At 55.0% G+C, this 13,536-nt stretch overlaps 7 protein-coding genes across 7 annotated transcripts; 4 read left to right on the plus strand and 3 right to left on the minus strand.

The window, feature by feature from the left end:
• The first annotated feature begins 559 nt into the window (after window positions 1-559).
• Window positions 560-2,195, plus strand: BAUCODRAFT_228063 (uncharacterized protein). Its single transcript, XM_007680933.1, has 2 exons — window positions 560-986; window positions 1,052-2,195. Exons 1-2 carry the CDS (start codon window positions 765-767, stop codon window positions 1,805-1,807), a joined length of 978 nt encoding a protein of 325 aa, XP_007679123.1. The 5' UTR covers window positions 560-764; the 3' UTR covers window positions 1,808-2,195.
• A 611-nt stretch (window positions 2,196-2,806) lies between these two features.
• On the minus strand, window positions 2,807-3,471 carry BAUCODRAFT_227761 (uncharacterized protein). Its single transcript, XM_007680934.1, has one exon. It carries the CDS (start codon window positions 3,356-3,358, stop codon window positions 2,951-2,953), a length of 408 nt encoding a protein of 135 aa, XP_007679124.1. The 5' UTR covers window positions 3,359-3,471; the 3' UTR covers window positions 2,807-2,950.
• Window positions 3,472-4,103: 632 nt separating this feature from the next.
• Window positions 4,104-4,619, plus strand: BAUCODRAFT_47782 (uncharacterized protein; the record flags this gene model as incomplete). Its single annotated transcript, XM_007680531.1, has 1 exon — window positions 4,104-4,619. A coding segment is annotated over one exon (516 nt), but the record flags the coding sequence as incomplete, so codon positions are not given.
• Window positions 4,620-4,989: 370 nt separating this feature from the next.
• BAUCODRAFT_150474 (uncharacterized protein) lies at window positions 4,990-7,744 on the minus strand (the record flags this gene model as incomplete). Its single annotated transcript, XM_007680935.1, has 2 exons — window positions 4,990-7,665; window positions 7,727-7,744. 2 exons carry the CDS (start codon window positions 7,742-7,744, stop codon window positions 4,990-4,992), a joined length of 2,694 nt encoding a protein of 897 aa, XP_007679125.1.
• Window positions 7,745-8,047: 303 nt separating this feature from the next.
• Window positions 8,048-9,799, plus strand: BAUCODRAFT_36759 (uncharacterized protein). The gene is made up of 5 exons (XM_007680516.1): window positions 8,048-8,075; window positions 8,193-8,321; window positions 8,384-8,914; window positions 8,971-9,569; window positions 9,636-9,799. The coding sequence occupies exons 2-4, from the start codon at window positions 8,286-8,288 to the stop codon at window positions 9,544-9,546; spliced, it is 1,143 nt and encodes a 380-aa protein (XP_007678706.1). The 5' UTR covers window positions 8,048-8,075; window positions 8,193-8,285; the 3' UTR covers window positions 9,547-9,569; window positions 9,636-9,799.
• Window positions 9,739-11,078, plus strand: BAUCODRAFT_228397 (uncharacterized protein). The gene has a single exon (XM_007680936.1). It carries the CDS (start codon window positions 10,004-10,006, stop codon window positions 10,955-10,957), a length of 954 nt encoding a protein of 317 aa, XP_007679126.1. The 5' UTR covers window positions 9,739-10,003; the 3' UTR covers window positions 10,958-11,078.
• Window positions 11,079-11,585: 507 nt separating this feature from the next.
• BAUCODRAFT_228522 (uncharacterized protein) lies at window positions 11,586-13,491 on the minus strand. The gene is made up of 3 exons (XM_007680937.1): window positions 13,136-13,491; window positions 12,541-13,074; window positions 11,586-12,477 (listed from the first exon to the last, which is right to left on the minus strand). The coding sequence occupies exons 1-3, from the start codon at window positions 13,213-13,215 to the stop codon at window positions 11,814-11,816; spliced, it is 1,278 nt and encodes a 425-aa protein (XP_007679127.1). The 5' UTR covers window positions 13,216-13,491; the 3' UTR covers window positions 11,586-11,813.
• Window positions 13,492-13,536: the final 45 nt, after the last annotated feature.

The following is a 13,536-nucleotide window of genomic DNA, read 5'->3' on the forward strand; positions in this document are numbered from 1 at the left end:
GCAAAACGCCAGGTGGCGCATTGTCGAGGCCACCCAATCGACTCGGCTGGACCCTCGAACTATTGCAGCGGCCCCTGCCTGCTGTACGTGCATCCGTTGGAGGATACGGCTGGTTGATCACTCTGCAAGCCATGGACTCTCCAATAATAAGCCGCTCTCGGTCTGGAGTGGAGGTAGGTGGCCTCGAAGGCAACAAGATTACCGCACGAGCTCAGCCTTCCTGGCCGCGTTGGATGCAGCCACCGGCCATCCAGAATTGTCAGGCCATGTATAGCCAGCGAAGGGTGTATAAGTGCTGCAGGATGTGTACCACGCGGAGAGTAAAGTTACGGGAGGCCGCCAGTGTCACATAGATCCGATTTTAGCTATTTGTTCGCATTGCACAGCGTGCTCAAGATGGCGAAGATTAACATTCATAACATTTCCAATCATGCCCAGACCTTTGAGATACATGGCTGGGGACAGAACACGACGACTGTCGGAGCCGGCCAGATGCGCACATTCGATGCCGCCAATGGCTCTTCCGGTGCAATCATTGCCATGCACAACAACCGAGAAGGCGAGCAAGCCGAAATCACCAAGGGCGGCAATGGTAAAGGTGGTGAGTCCTAGTCCTGCTTCTGCTAGGCATGGTGGAGAACAAGTCCTAAAAAAACTTTGTAGCGAACGACGTCTTCGATACAAGTGTCGAGGTAGGCTCGGGTGGCAACATCACTGTACAGCAATGGGGCGACGATTCGACCCGTAAAGGAGCACCTCACTATATGCAGGACGCGAACAAAGCGTGGCACTCTGCGCCTCAGGGCGTCCAGGATTCCATTCGGAACATGGTCACTCTCGACAAGGCTGGCAACGTCACATTCATCGGTGCAACGAAGAATAGCCAGGCTCTCGAAAACTGGGTCCGTACCTTTGCGAATGGCAAAACTTACATTGGCACTGGATCGTGGAATGGCAATAAGGGTAACCCGGCCGATAACGCACAGGTAAGGCTACCATGTCATAATGCATTTTCTGTTGGTTGGATACGTTCTAACGGCAATGCTCTCAGAGCTCAGCAGCAAATGGTATCCGAGATCTGATTATCACATACAATGATGGCGATGCCACTCCTACTCTTGGAGCGGGCAAACCACGTCTCAACAACAAGATGGTGGGGCAGCCTGACAGTCTCGCGCACCGGACTAGCATCAACATGGCGGAGGTCAACCCTGTGCATGCTGTAGCCCGCGAAGCTGTGACACCAAAAGGGCCGGGCATCATCCTGGCAAATACCTCCCACGAGCAGTGCACATACAATTTCTACGACAACGCCCAGAATGGTAATGGCTGGGCTGTACCCACCTTCGACCATCCGACGGCCTCCGTGACTCTCAAAGCCGGAGCAACGCAGTTTGTATCTCTCCATACTGACTTCAAAGGGCGTATTCAACGTGGTTCCGTCCAACCCGCTACCTGGGTTGAGTTCCAAATCAAGGCTGCCAACGACGGACAGGCTTGGGGCGACATCAGCCTCGAAATGGGATGTGACGGTGCAGCTACCATTGCAGCTACGGACGGGAGCAACCACCGCAACGGCTTCCAGAACGAAATCATATCTGGCGCTCCTGCAGCTGCGAAGGTGAAGCGCAGTGACGGCAGGGTCGTTCTTGACACCACCCAGGGCTACTGGGGCGGCGGTCCGAACAAGGCAGCTTCTGCGTATGAGGAGAAGGTTGTGGGACAGAAAAAGGCCTACATCCTTGGAGGATCCGGCACTGACATGGTCATGAGCAAGAACAACTGCTTGAGGGTGGAGATGTACTGATGTAGCTATGCCATTGCTACATTGCGTTTGTGAACACCATGGCATTCGTCTGACAATCAATGTGACTCGGATCGCTTTGCGTAGGATGTACGTTTTGCTGCTGGATGCGGCCAGCCCTTTGCGGATTCGCGTCATGCGCAGGCGGCTCGTTAGCTGCTTACTCTAGAACTAGATCCTGCGGCATGGATCGGACCCGTGCGGATCATGCATGGCTGTTCAGCCTCGATGCGGCCTCCTTGAAAGCTGACCGTAGCTTCACAGGGCGTTCTGTTGTTCACCAATCGATCAGGTATTCGATGCATCAGGGGCTGATGTTGCCCTAACGCAAAGCAACGTCTGGCACAGTTGCAGGCTCAAGGCCCGACGAATGGTCTGCAGCTAAAAGGTGGCTTGCTGTTCTGCCGTATCGGACCATCAGTCGAAAGCAAGTCTGCAATACCTGCAAGATGTCAACTCCCTATTGGACGTCTTCCTGCAACGAACGCAACATGTCAATATTGCCACAGGATCGGAGCATGGCCCTCCGGTTCTTGATGACTTCTCGAGCTCGTGATGCTTCCAACATGGGCTGAGCCAGCCCAGCCAGCTTGCGTCACGGACTCAGCATCCTGCAATATGCTTAATGTGCTTGTCTGCGCATCTGACAGAGTGAGAGGATGCGAGGCTTGGTATAAGAAGGCTCGAACGTGCTGCCTACCGAACAGACCTCAACCCCGTTATCCATTTAGCGATTTCACGCGAAGCCTAGTGCATATCCACTACTATTGCAACCAAAGATGTCTGACCAAGATCAGTGCCTCCAGAAGCACAACCAAGGTATGCCCGATTGATCACTCTGTTCGAGATCTCCACTGACGCTCCCCAGCTCGTGCTTCAGCGTCCGGCATCAAGCGAGTCAGCCTTTCGTGGGACGACAACCTCGCTAAAGCCGCTCAAGGCTATGCGCAGCACTTGGCTGATACACACACATTCCAGCATAGCGGCGCCAAAGGGCAGGGTGAGAATCTATACATGAGCTCAGGCCACGCTACTTTGACAGATGGTGCCGTCGCCTGGATCAACGAGAAGCCGCAATATCATGGCCAGAACATCCCCAATGGTGACTTCGGTAGCTATGGTCACTATACTCAGGTGATCTGGCCGTCAACTACCCATGTCGGCGTTGGTAAGGCGGTTGCGTCTAACGGTGCGACGTATGTTGTTGGTAAGTAGAGCGCGGCGTAGCTCGCCTTGCCATCGTCGTAGACACAGCTGACCCTCTCTTATCGATCTAAAGGCCGGTACACGCCCCAAGGCAATATCATAGGCCAGAGTGCTTATGGGTCTACACCGCCTGCTCAAAGACCCAACCCAAATTCTACGGACTATACGGTCAAAGCCGGAGACACTATGTGGAAGATCTCCCAGGCGTTTGGTGTCTCGCTCGACACTCTGAAGGCTGCCAATCCGGACGTCAAGGGTCCCGACTACACGATCAAGGTTGGTCAGGTAATCCATATTCCTGGTGTGATGCGTGGAGTCCAACGTATGGCCATGGCCCCCGCCAACCATGTCCCTCCAACTGCTGAAGTACAAGGGAGTACGAACGGTACCGCTCAAGCTGCGGCTGCTCCAGACACTACGGTCAACGGAGAAGCCCACGGTCTCGCTCAAGAGAACGGAATGAACGGGAACGCTAATGGCGTCGATCACTCGGCGGATGCACAGAACGGCATGAACGGCACTGTCCATGATGAGCAGATGGTAAGCGAAGTGATATCCATTCCCACTCGAAATGTCTAAGACACAGCTAACCTTTCTACCCACCGGGTCGTAGGTGCACACTAACGGCATCAAGACCAATGGCGAAATGACGCTCCCAATGCGTACAAGCATGATGGCCATCCAATCCAAAGCGGCTTCCGGAGACTACACCGTCGTGGCAGGTGACAGCATGTGGGCCATTGCTAAGAAACTTGGATGCACGGTCGAGGCACTCGAGGCCGCCAACCCGCAAGTCAAGCCTCCGGCATACGAGATCCACGTCGGCCAAGTGTTGAAGCGACCTGGCTCGAGCGGTGGAGGTACACTCAAGTACACCGTCGTGGCTGGAGATAGCATGTCCGTCATCGCACAGAAGACCGGCGTAGCTTTGGACGCTTTGGAGAAAGCGAACCCTCAAGTGAAAGGTCCAGCGTTCGTCTTACATCCTGGCGAGGTCCTCACTATCCCAGCAGGCGGACACTTGCCATCTGGCGGAGGGAGCAGCGGTGGCTCGAGCGGCGGAGCTCCTGGAGCGCCCCACTTCTACTCCGGCCCAGCGAGCAACTTCCCCAGTCCGGACAAGTGGGCGACGTGGGAGCACTTGACAGCCCAGAACGCCGCTATCATGAACACTACGGGCAACTCCGCGCAAGAGACGCAGTGGGTTATTGATGCAGCCAACGAGTTTGCCGGTCCCTCTGGCGTCGACCGACGTGGCATCCTTGCCGTCATCATGCAAGAGTCCACCGGCAGAGTCCGTGTCAACAGCACTTCTTCTCCGGGTGCCGGCGTCAATAACACCGGCCTCATGCAAGCGCACAATGGCGCCTCATTCAATGGTGAGAACCCGCAAGGCAGTATCCGACAGATGGTCAAAGATGGCGCTTGCGGTGTTCCAGGCCCCACTGGCGGAGACGGGCTGCAGCAGTTGATGGCTAGATACCACAACTTCTTCGTCGCATGCCGTGGGTATAACTCAGGTGATGGTGGCATCAACATGAGCAATCTTAGCGATGGTGGAGGTGCAACGAGCAGCTATTGCTCTGACATTGCGAATCGGGTGCTTGGTGTGGTTCCTCACTGATTTTGTTTGTCCGCTTTTCAGGTCGGATTCTTGGGATGATAGTGAGATGACTGGTAGTAGTGTTGCATAGCTGCGGCTCGACCTTCGCTCTTAGCGACTTCGCCATGTAACGTTTATGGTTTCCGCTCAGCCAAAGATTGTCGCCACGATGCTGTTAACATGGGCCAGGCAAGTCTGAGAGCGCTGTTACTCTGCGCGTTGCAGCGAGAGAGGGCGGTCATAGAGGCCAGCATCTCAACCATTGAGCTAGTGTCTGAGGGTCGCCAAGCCTGGTGGGTTGTGCGCGAACGATGTGTATAATGACATGACCGGCCGCCCCGGGTCTCGAACGGCAGCGTCCGTCAAAGTGTCCAACCTATTCGAGGCCAATCCACTCATCATCTCCATCGGCCATGTCTTCGTCTTGCACAACTCCAGCGCTGCGATCCATCTTCACCCCATCAATTCTACCCAGCATCTTCATTGTATCTCCATTGACCTCTGCTGCCGGTCTCGGCTGCCCCAGCAAATACTCAATGGTATGCTTGTTCTGATCCGCAACTTTCATGATTTCATTCTGGATTCGTGTGACGGCTCTCTGCACCATTCTTACAACCTCCGCATACTCGCCCTGGCGCTCTTTCAGCACCCGCCCATGTTGCCGTAGTAGACTCTCCAACCATAGCAGGTTGAACTCTAGGTGTGGTGATGCATCTGCCTCCTTCGCTACATGCCTTAGCAATCTCTCCAGATAGACTTGCGGGATATCTCGCACGACCAGTCCGATGTCAGTGGTGGGTATGGAGCGGTAGACTCTCGTGACTAGCTTGCTGTTGTTCAACCGGAAAGCCATAACGAGCGCTTTGAGCCACTCGCGGTTCGTCAGTACCTTGAGCGTGCTTTCGGGAGTAACATCGATGTCGAGATCGAAGGGATCGAACTGCACGCTGGCGTCGACACTGTAGATTAGCAAGCCTTCTGTACTTGCGGCGCAGAAGGCACGACCAGTAGGGGAGAAGGCCACACCAGGCACTCTCACTTCCGGCACTGCTTTGCGCTGCGCAGCATCACCTCGCTTGGCGCCCGGTAAGCTCGTATCCATCCGGTCCTCAAGGTCCGATGCTTCACCTTGCTCGTCCAATAACGCCTGGGGTCCGCCTTCGGTCAGGAGGCGGGAGTTTAAGTACTCTTGTGTTCCCTCTAGACTGAGATTGACGCTAACGGTGTACTTTTGCAACAACACGCCAGTCTCAACGGAGTACAGACATATATACTTGCTGTTACCCGCGGCGAGCACAACGCTTCCGTCAGCCGAGTACGTGACTGTGTTGAAGCTCTTTGTGCCTGCCGCATTCGCGGCAGTCCGCCGATCAGTAGCTTTCCTGCCTCCAGAGACATCGCGACGGCCATCAAGGCCCGTTTCCTGCGTGCCTTCGCTTAGGGACCAGAATGTGAGCTGGCCATCAAGCGTGGAAACGGCCAACTGTTTGCTGTCCGGACGCACAGTTACGCACAGCACATCGGCTTGTAGTTGAAGAGGCTCCGAGGTCTGTGTTCTCGCAAAGACAGACCATATGCGCACGGTCCTGTCCCAAGAGCCAGATATCAGACTCCCGCCATTGGGCGCAAATGCTAAGCTTGAAACAGGTCCTTCGTGACCGGCTAGTTGATCGAGGAGTTGGCCGGTTTGTACGCTCCAGATGTGAATGTCGAAGTCGTCCAGACTGCCGGCAGCGACGACCTCTCCTGAGGGATCGACTGCTATAGAGCTGAAGCTCAGGCGCTTGGGGGCGGTAAATGTGCGAAAGCAGCGGTAGCGGATGAGGTCGAAGGCTCGCACACTACCGTCCAATGAGGCAGTGAACAAGACATTTCCTCTCCGCGCAAACTCGCATGCAGTCACGCCCGAGGTGTGTTCGGTGAAAGTGACGATGCAGAAGCCTGAAGCGGTGTCCCAAATCTTCACCTTGCCGTCATCAGCGCACGTAATCACGCGGTCGCCGCTCGGACTGTATGTCAGTGAGTTCAGACTGTCGAAGTGGCCCTGCTGCTTGAGAATGTAGGATTCGGACTGCCATTCCCATACCAGCAGCTGACCCAGAGCCGAAGAGCCGAAAGCGAGCCATTCCCCAGTCTTGTTGATCGAGACAGTGTCGATGTTCGAGGCAGCAATAGAGAGCTTGTGGATCTCGCTGAAGTCTGGCAATTCGTGCAGCATGAACAGTCCGTTGGAGAAGCCGGTTACGAGAAGATTGGATGGGGCATGAAAGGCAGCCGTGGTAAGGTGTGCTTGCTCCTGGAAGAAGTAGTGTCGATCACTAATCCGCCACCTCTCGTCACCATCGGACAGAGTTTCTGGTGCCGCATCCGGTGATGGAAGGTACTGCCACCGGAACAACGCACCATCCTTGGACACGGTCCAGATGGTTTCCTGGTCGTGGCTAAACCACGCAGCATAAACACCGGTCCTATGTCCGGCAAGTACGGTCGGAGTAAAGCCTTCCTCGGGGTCTAGGCTCCATATTCGCGCCGTCAGATCTTTACTCGCTGTCAAGAGGAAGCGGGAATCACTGCTCCACTCGATGTTCTGGACAGTGTCGTGGTGGCCAACATAACGCCGATACCTAACAAACGGAGCGAACTCAAGGCCGCCGTAGTCATCACCGTCTGCACCATCTGTGGAGCCTGGCGTGGAGGGTGTCTTCCATACTTCGATTCGTCTACCAAGCGCCACAGCAAAATGCGAGCCGCTTGGCGAGAAGACCAGAGCTGACGCAGCCTCTTTGAGCGAGAAGCGGTAAAGTACGATTCTTCGCTGGAAGTGGCTTAATATGACTTGACCCTGTTCGTCTACCGTAAGCAGAAGCTGTCCCCCTGGGTGTAATGCTATTCGAGCAACGTCGGTCCGATGTGCAAACGGCAAAGTATGCGATTTGTTGTTGACAAGATCGAAGACAGTAACCCTGTTACCGACAGGCGACAGCAAGCATGTTCCGTCTGCTGTGTACACGAGGTTGCCTTTTCGGTACACACTGCCAAGCAGATTCGAGAACTGGGTGTCGTTAGCGACCACCAAGTTGCGCCGGAGGCAGCAGAGACAGCTCGGAGCGCACCTTGAAGTCGGTCTTCATGGCGAGCAGGCTGGAGCACTAGACAAACACTACGCCGCTGCTCCGAAACGCCGAACCGTAAAGACGAGTGTAGTATCTTGCAAGATGCAATCCGCGATCGCGTCAATGAACTTTTCATACATGGTGGAGAGTGAGTGCCAAAAATCACAGACTGCCGCCACTACCCCAGAAAGAGGCGCGACAGGGTTCGAAGCTTAAGCGGCTGTAGGAAAGGAGATTCGGTCCAGCTTTCCTCCCCGTCGCAACGGATCTCTACTGCTGTGCGAGTGTGCGCTGTCACGGGCTTGCCATTCACATTCACAACTGCCGATCGAACCGCTCGATACAGCAGGTACGCAAGGCCCCACTTCGCTTTCCAGTGCGCAAGCATCACTCCTCAACCGGCAACACACACGAAGATACCATTGACACTTGCACCGCGGCTAACATGTCTTTGCCCGTGCTACAGACGCCCAACTTGGAGAGCGTGCCAGGCGCGTTCATATCTGAAGACAAGAAGTCAAGCGTCCCATCACCACAACCGACTAACGAAGCTCCCACCATGGCCGAAGCACTCAACCCGATCGGCATTGCCAATGTATGTTGCCCGAAGGCAGCACCTGAACGCGAGGGCTGGTGGAGCTGATGCGAGAGACATAGCTTCCCAACCAGCGCCACAAGATCGTAGCCAAGCGCGGCGCTGCCTTCACCATCATGGTGGCTGGTGAGTCGGGCTTGGGCAAGACCACCTTCATCAACACGCTCTTCTCTACCACCATTAAGAACTACGCGGATCACCGTCGTCGGCACGCAAAGCAGGTCGACAAGACTGTCGAAATTGAAATCACCAAGGCCGAGCTGGAGGAGAAGTTCTTCAAGGTCCGCTTGACGGTCATTGATACCCCCGGCTTCGGCGACTATGTGAACAACCGCGACTCATGGCAACCCATCATCGAGTTCTTAGACGACCAGCATGAGAGCTACATGCTGCAAGAACAGCAGCCCAAGCGCACGGAGAAGATCGATTTGCGCGTCCATGCATGCCTCTATTTCATCCGCCCGACCGGCCACACACTGAAACCGCTGGACATTGAGGTGATGAAGCGACTGTGTACACGCGTCAATCTCATTCCGGTCGTGGCCAAGGCGGACACCCTCTCACCAGCTGATCTCGTGAGATTCAAAAATCGCGTAAGTGAGGCTGCAGCTGTCCGTAGTACCACGTCTGTCTAACCTACAGTCCATAGATTCGAGCTGTGATCGATGCACAAGGTATCAAGATCTACACTCCACCGCTCGAGGAGGACGATGAAGCCGGGCTTCAGCATGCTCGCAGCCTCATCGCCGCGATGCCATTCTCCGTCATCGGCTCCGAGCGCGACGTGACCACCCACGACGGGCGCACGGTCAAAGGCCGCCAGTACGCCTGGGGCGTCGCCGAAGTCGAGAACGAAGAGCACTGCGATTTCAAGAAACTCCGCGCCATCCTTATCCGCACGCACATGCTCGACCTCATCCACACCACCGAAGAGAACCACTACGAAGCCTACCGCGCGCAGCAGATGGAGACGCGCAAGTTCGGCGAGGCGAGGCCGAGAAAGCTGGACAATCCCAAGTTCAAGGAGGAAGAGGAGGCGCTGCGCAAGCGCTTCACTGAGCAAGTTAAGGTCGAGGAGCAGCGGTTCAGACAGTGGGAGCAGAAACTCATTGCCGAGCGAGATCGCTTGAACAAGGACCTGGAGCTGAGTCATGCGGAGATTAAGCGGTTGGAGCAGGAGGTCGAGCAGATGCAAGGGAGTGTGGCGCGGAGTGGGAGACGCTGAAAAAGCCGTTGTTCATTGCGGAGGTAAGGCCAAACCGTTGCGATCTTGTTCGTGAGCAGCTGCTGACTCTGCTACCCGCGCAACTCTAGATGCACGGTATCAGGTTGCAAGCGGGCGTTTTCGCGAAAGGGGTTGCTTTGCGGTGCAAAAGATACCACTGCTGCCATATTGTGTGCTGTTGCTAGCTGAGTGGGAAGGGATACGTTACGGTAAGTCGAGTGCAGTGCACTCGCTTTCCACGTATCTCATGCGGGTCTGGCGATGAGATGGTAATGAAAAGCGAACTTAATACTGTCATTGTTTCACGAGACTGGCGCACCGCATAGTATACCTGTTACTTGATCACTGGATAAGCGGCATATGCCGCTTTGTCACTCCACACCTTCCCTTTGCGAACATTCACCACACCTCCACACTTTCAAACACATGCACATGAACATGTAATATACAGGACGGAATGTCCGCACCTCAGGACTTCCCGACAACACCCCTAGCCCGTCTCGGAGGCCACAGCGGACCCGTCCACGCCCTCACCTTCTCCGCCGGATCAGGCCAATACCTTCTCACAGGCTCCCAAGACCGCCAGGTCCGCCTTTTCAATCCGTCTACCCGTAAGCTTGTCCAGACTTACTCCGCTCATGGCTATGAAGTCCTTGATCTGGCCGTCAGTGATGATAACTCCCGTTTCGCGTCTGTAGGCGGTGACAAAACGGTCTTTCTATGGGACGTTGCCACCGCGCAGACCTTGAGACGGTTTGCGGGACACGTTGCTCGTGTTAACGCTGTCGCTTTCGGTGGAGATGGGGACTCGGTGATTGTGAGTGGAAGTTTTGATGGGACGGTCAAGGTCTGGGATGGGAAGTCGAGGTCCGAGAAGCCTATCATGACATTTGGTGAGGCGAAGGATGCGATTAGCTCCGTTGCCGTTGTTGGGGCTGAGATCTATGCTGGAAGCGTTGATGGGAGGGTTAGGGTGTATGATCTTGCTGCCGGCCATGTGAATGTTGATGTGCTTGGAGCGAGCGTGACGAGCGTTACACTCACGAAGGCGGGAGATAGTTTCTTGGTCTCTTCGCTGGATTCAAAGCTGCGCCTTATGGACCGGCCGACTGGAAAGTGCTTGCAAACGTTCAAAGATCCGCAATTTGTGAACAAGACGTACCGCATTCGTTCGACGTTGGGCATGGCGGATAGTATGGCTATCAGTGGAGGAGAGGATGGGAGTGTCTGTGTTTGGGATGTCTTGAGTGGATCGCTGATGCATCGACTAACGCATACGAGGGAGATCACGACAAGCGAGAAGACGAGTAAGAAGGACGTGGTGTCTGCCATCGCTTGGAACCAGCTGCGAAAGCAATGGGCAAGCGCTGGCGGTGACGGGGAGGTGGTGATTTGGGGCCTTCCGCCATGAAAGTGAGCCCGCAACGTGTGCGCCACTGTCTTATTTTATCATGGCATATCAGCCCTCCTTTCTCAGGCATATGATGGGATCCAATCTACCAAGCGGCAACAAGGACACGCACTGCGACTTGGCAGACGGTTACTTGAGGACAATGCAGCCATTTAGAGAGCTTTGTTCGGTTTCGGCACGCGCATTTACATTCTGCTGTCTCAGAGGTCAGGTCCTCCCCTGAAGACACCGACCTTGTCCGCTTACCATCCTGACCCGCGAACGTTGAAGAGAGGCACCCTGCGGCTCAGATCAGCACAGAGGCAGTGGCTCTTGCCATAGCTCGGCCTGACAGACGTGTCGCGGTATCCTTCAATTTGCCGGGATCGGAAACACTCTATTCCGCAGACATCTGGTGGCATGGAAGCGCCGTTGAGCACGAAAGCGGGTTGAAGACGAGTCCGAACGAGCTGGTACGACCATACGGTAGTGGCTCACATCTCGGGCGGCGTGGAGTCTTTGGCAGGCTTGACGAAGGCTTTAGGTCATTGCTGCGAGTCGACAGTGTGCGCAAGGTGTTATTTGCCCGTGTGCGAAGGTAACGGGAAGATGTAAGCGGCTTGAGTGAGGCTTGGTTGGCGTGTTCAGAAGCATTATCATACTGCGATCCAAGACAAGGGTGCGCTTAGAATGCACAGATGGGAAAGGCTGCAATCGCAGTGCTACTGCAGCTCGCCAGGTTATCAGGAACAATGTAGGCTTTCTAAGGCTTTCTTTCAACAGATTCCCGCTTCTGTAGTGTCCGTAACATAAACGTATCGTTCTATCTCATACATCACGCAGTGTGTTCCATCGCCGCAAAAGGCACACGCTCCATCTAAATGGCAAGGTTAGCACAGCTGAACGCTGGTCTAGTCGCGCCAGAGTAGTCCGCAATGATTGCCTCCACCGCCGCGTAGAATCCAGGCCCCAGCATGAAAAGCCCACAGGCCATGATGAAGATGTACAGGATGGACATGAAACTCCTCCAGGGCCCGCCAAAAAGGTTGCCTTGGTGCATACTGAATTCTGCAATCGAGAAATAGATAAAGCCGAAAAAGCTGTCGAATGCAGCCGAGAGCAGGGAGAGAAAGTCGCCCATGGATGGAATGACTTCGGCGAAGATCCATGCGATGATCCAGATGCCGATCATTACTCCGATCCACGCGCTCCAGCCGATAACCGTATTACTGTGCGCGTGCCGGGAGCGGCCCATGATGCGGTGGTAGATGAATTTGGCACTGACGTTGGCGTAGATAACGCCGATCACGAGGGTGGGGATAATGACAAAGGCGAACGAGGCCTTCTTGTAGGTCGTAACGCCAAGGGAGCCGAAGGCGGGTGCAGTCGAGTATTGGCCCAAGTAGCGGAAGCCGACTGCGGGTGGGACGATGAAGAGGAAGGCGGAGACGCCGGTGAGAACCGCGAGCGATTTGGGGAAGTCGGCTGGGTTGGACATCTCGGAAATGAAGGTTGGGAAGAGGATTTGAGGAACCCAGAGGCTGGTACGTTGTCGTTAGCATACGGTACAGAGGAGAAGTACCGGAGGTGCATGAGGTACTTACAAGGTGATGTTGAGGACCGCATTCATGCAGGCAACAAAGGTGGTGCCGGGAAGAGGGAAAGCGTAAGTCCGCACGGGGCCATCGGTTGGGTAGTCACCATTGTAGCCGTAGCCTGGTGCGGGTTCGATGCCGGCGAAGATCATGAACAGCAGGATGCTCAGACCCATGAAGAAGGCCGAGAAGATGCTCATGAAGCTGACGTGCTTGAGCGTCCGCGGAACGGAGCATACTATGCCCATGATCATGATGATGATATTGAAGACGACCGTGCATTGAGAGTGGTCGGAAAGCGTGTTCAGAATGCGGGCGCCCGTCAGAACGTGGAAACCGATAAGCATGATATTGTTCGCTAGCAGCATGAAGCCCGTAAACTCGTACGCAATCTTGCTCTTGCCAAAGATGTAATAGCCGAAGTCGCAGATGTCGCGGATCTGCGGGTACTTCATGATGTAGCGGTGCATTGTCATGCTGGTGATCCAGAAGATGATGCCGGCAACGACCATGGTAATGATGCCGGGAACCCATCCAAGGACGCTGTTCACGACGTGTCAGGATTGGACAATGGTGCTATGGGCTGAACGACAGAGGAACGCACGATAACGACCATGTCTGAGCCATGATGGCGAGGCAGACCTGGTCTCCGCACAGTAGCCAGGCGGCTTTCTGCCATGACATGGTGCGCAGTTGGATTTCATGCTTGGAGTCTGTGACGATCGCGTGTCAGCCTAAGCGCTGTGCATGACGGAGGACCAAGCTAGTGCTGTTATACCCTCGCTGAGCAGGACGTTGATAACATCGACGGAGCTGTCGCCATCCACAAGCTCGTCCCTCTCATACGCAGGCGCGTCGAGGATCGGATCTACTTTCTTCTCCAAGTTGCCGGTGTCAAGTGTTGCGGCCATGGTTGCCGGTATGAGGTGGGCGCAACAAGAGAATGCAGTATAAGATCGTAGACCGCGATGATGGAGACGCGATAAGAATGATATGCAGGAGGGA

This window comes from Baudoinia panamericana (genome assembly GCF_000338955.1).
Source record: "Baudoinia panamericana UAMH 10762 unplaced genomic scaffold BAUCOscaffold_10, whole genome shotgun sequence".
Taxonomy (NCBI): Eukaryota; Fungi; Ascomycota; class Dothideomycetes; order Mycosphaerellales; family Teratosphaeriaceae; genus Baudoinia; species Baudoinia panamericana.

Excerpts from the sequence above, each read along its gene's own strand:
- BAUCODRAFT_228063 (XM_007680933.1), top strand. The coding sequence starts at position 765 with ATGCAGGACGCGAACAAAGCGTGGCACTCTGCGCCTCAGGGCGTCCAG. Across the intron at positions 987-1,051 it reads ACCCGGCCGATAACGCACAG|AGCTCAGCAGCAAATGGTAT; the intron begins GTAAGGCTACCA and ends CAATGCTCTCAG.
- BAUCODRAFT_228397 (XM_007680936.1), top strand. The coding sequence starts at position 10,004 with ATGTCCGCACCTCAGGACTTCCCGACAACACCCCTAGCCCGTCTCGGA.
- BAUCODRAFT_36759 (XM_007680516.1), top strand. The coding sequence starts at position 8,286 with ATGGCCGAAGCACTCAACCCGATCGGCATTGCCAAT. Across the intron at positions 8,322-8,383 it reads ACCCGATCGGCATTGCCAAT|CTTCCCAACCAGCGCCACAA; the intron begins GTATGTTGCCCG and ends CGAGAGACATAG. Across the intron at positions 8,915-8,970 it reads TCGTGAGATTCAAAAATCGC|ATTCGAGCTGTGATCGATGC; the intron begins GTAAGTGAGGCT and ends TACAGTCCATAG.
- BAUCODRAFT_228522 (XM_007680937.1), bottom strand. The coding sequence starts at position 13,215 with ATGTCATGGCAGAAAGCCGCCTGGCTACTGTGCGGAGACCAGGTCTGC. Across the intron at positions 13,075-13,135 it reads GCTCAGACATGGTCGTTATC|CGTCCTTGGATGGGTTCCCG; the intron begins GTGCGTTCCTCT and ends CGTCGTGAACAG. Across the intron at positions 12,478-12,540 it reads GCGGTCCTCAACATCACCTT|CCTCTGGGTTCCTCAAATCC; the intron begins GTAAGTACCTCA and ends ACAACGTACCAG.
- BAUCODRAFT_227761 (XM_007680934.1), bottom strand. The coding sequence starts at position 3,358 with ATGGTTGGCGGGGGCCATGGCCATACGTTGGACTCCACGCATCACACC.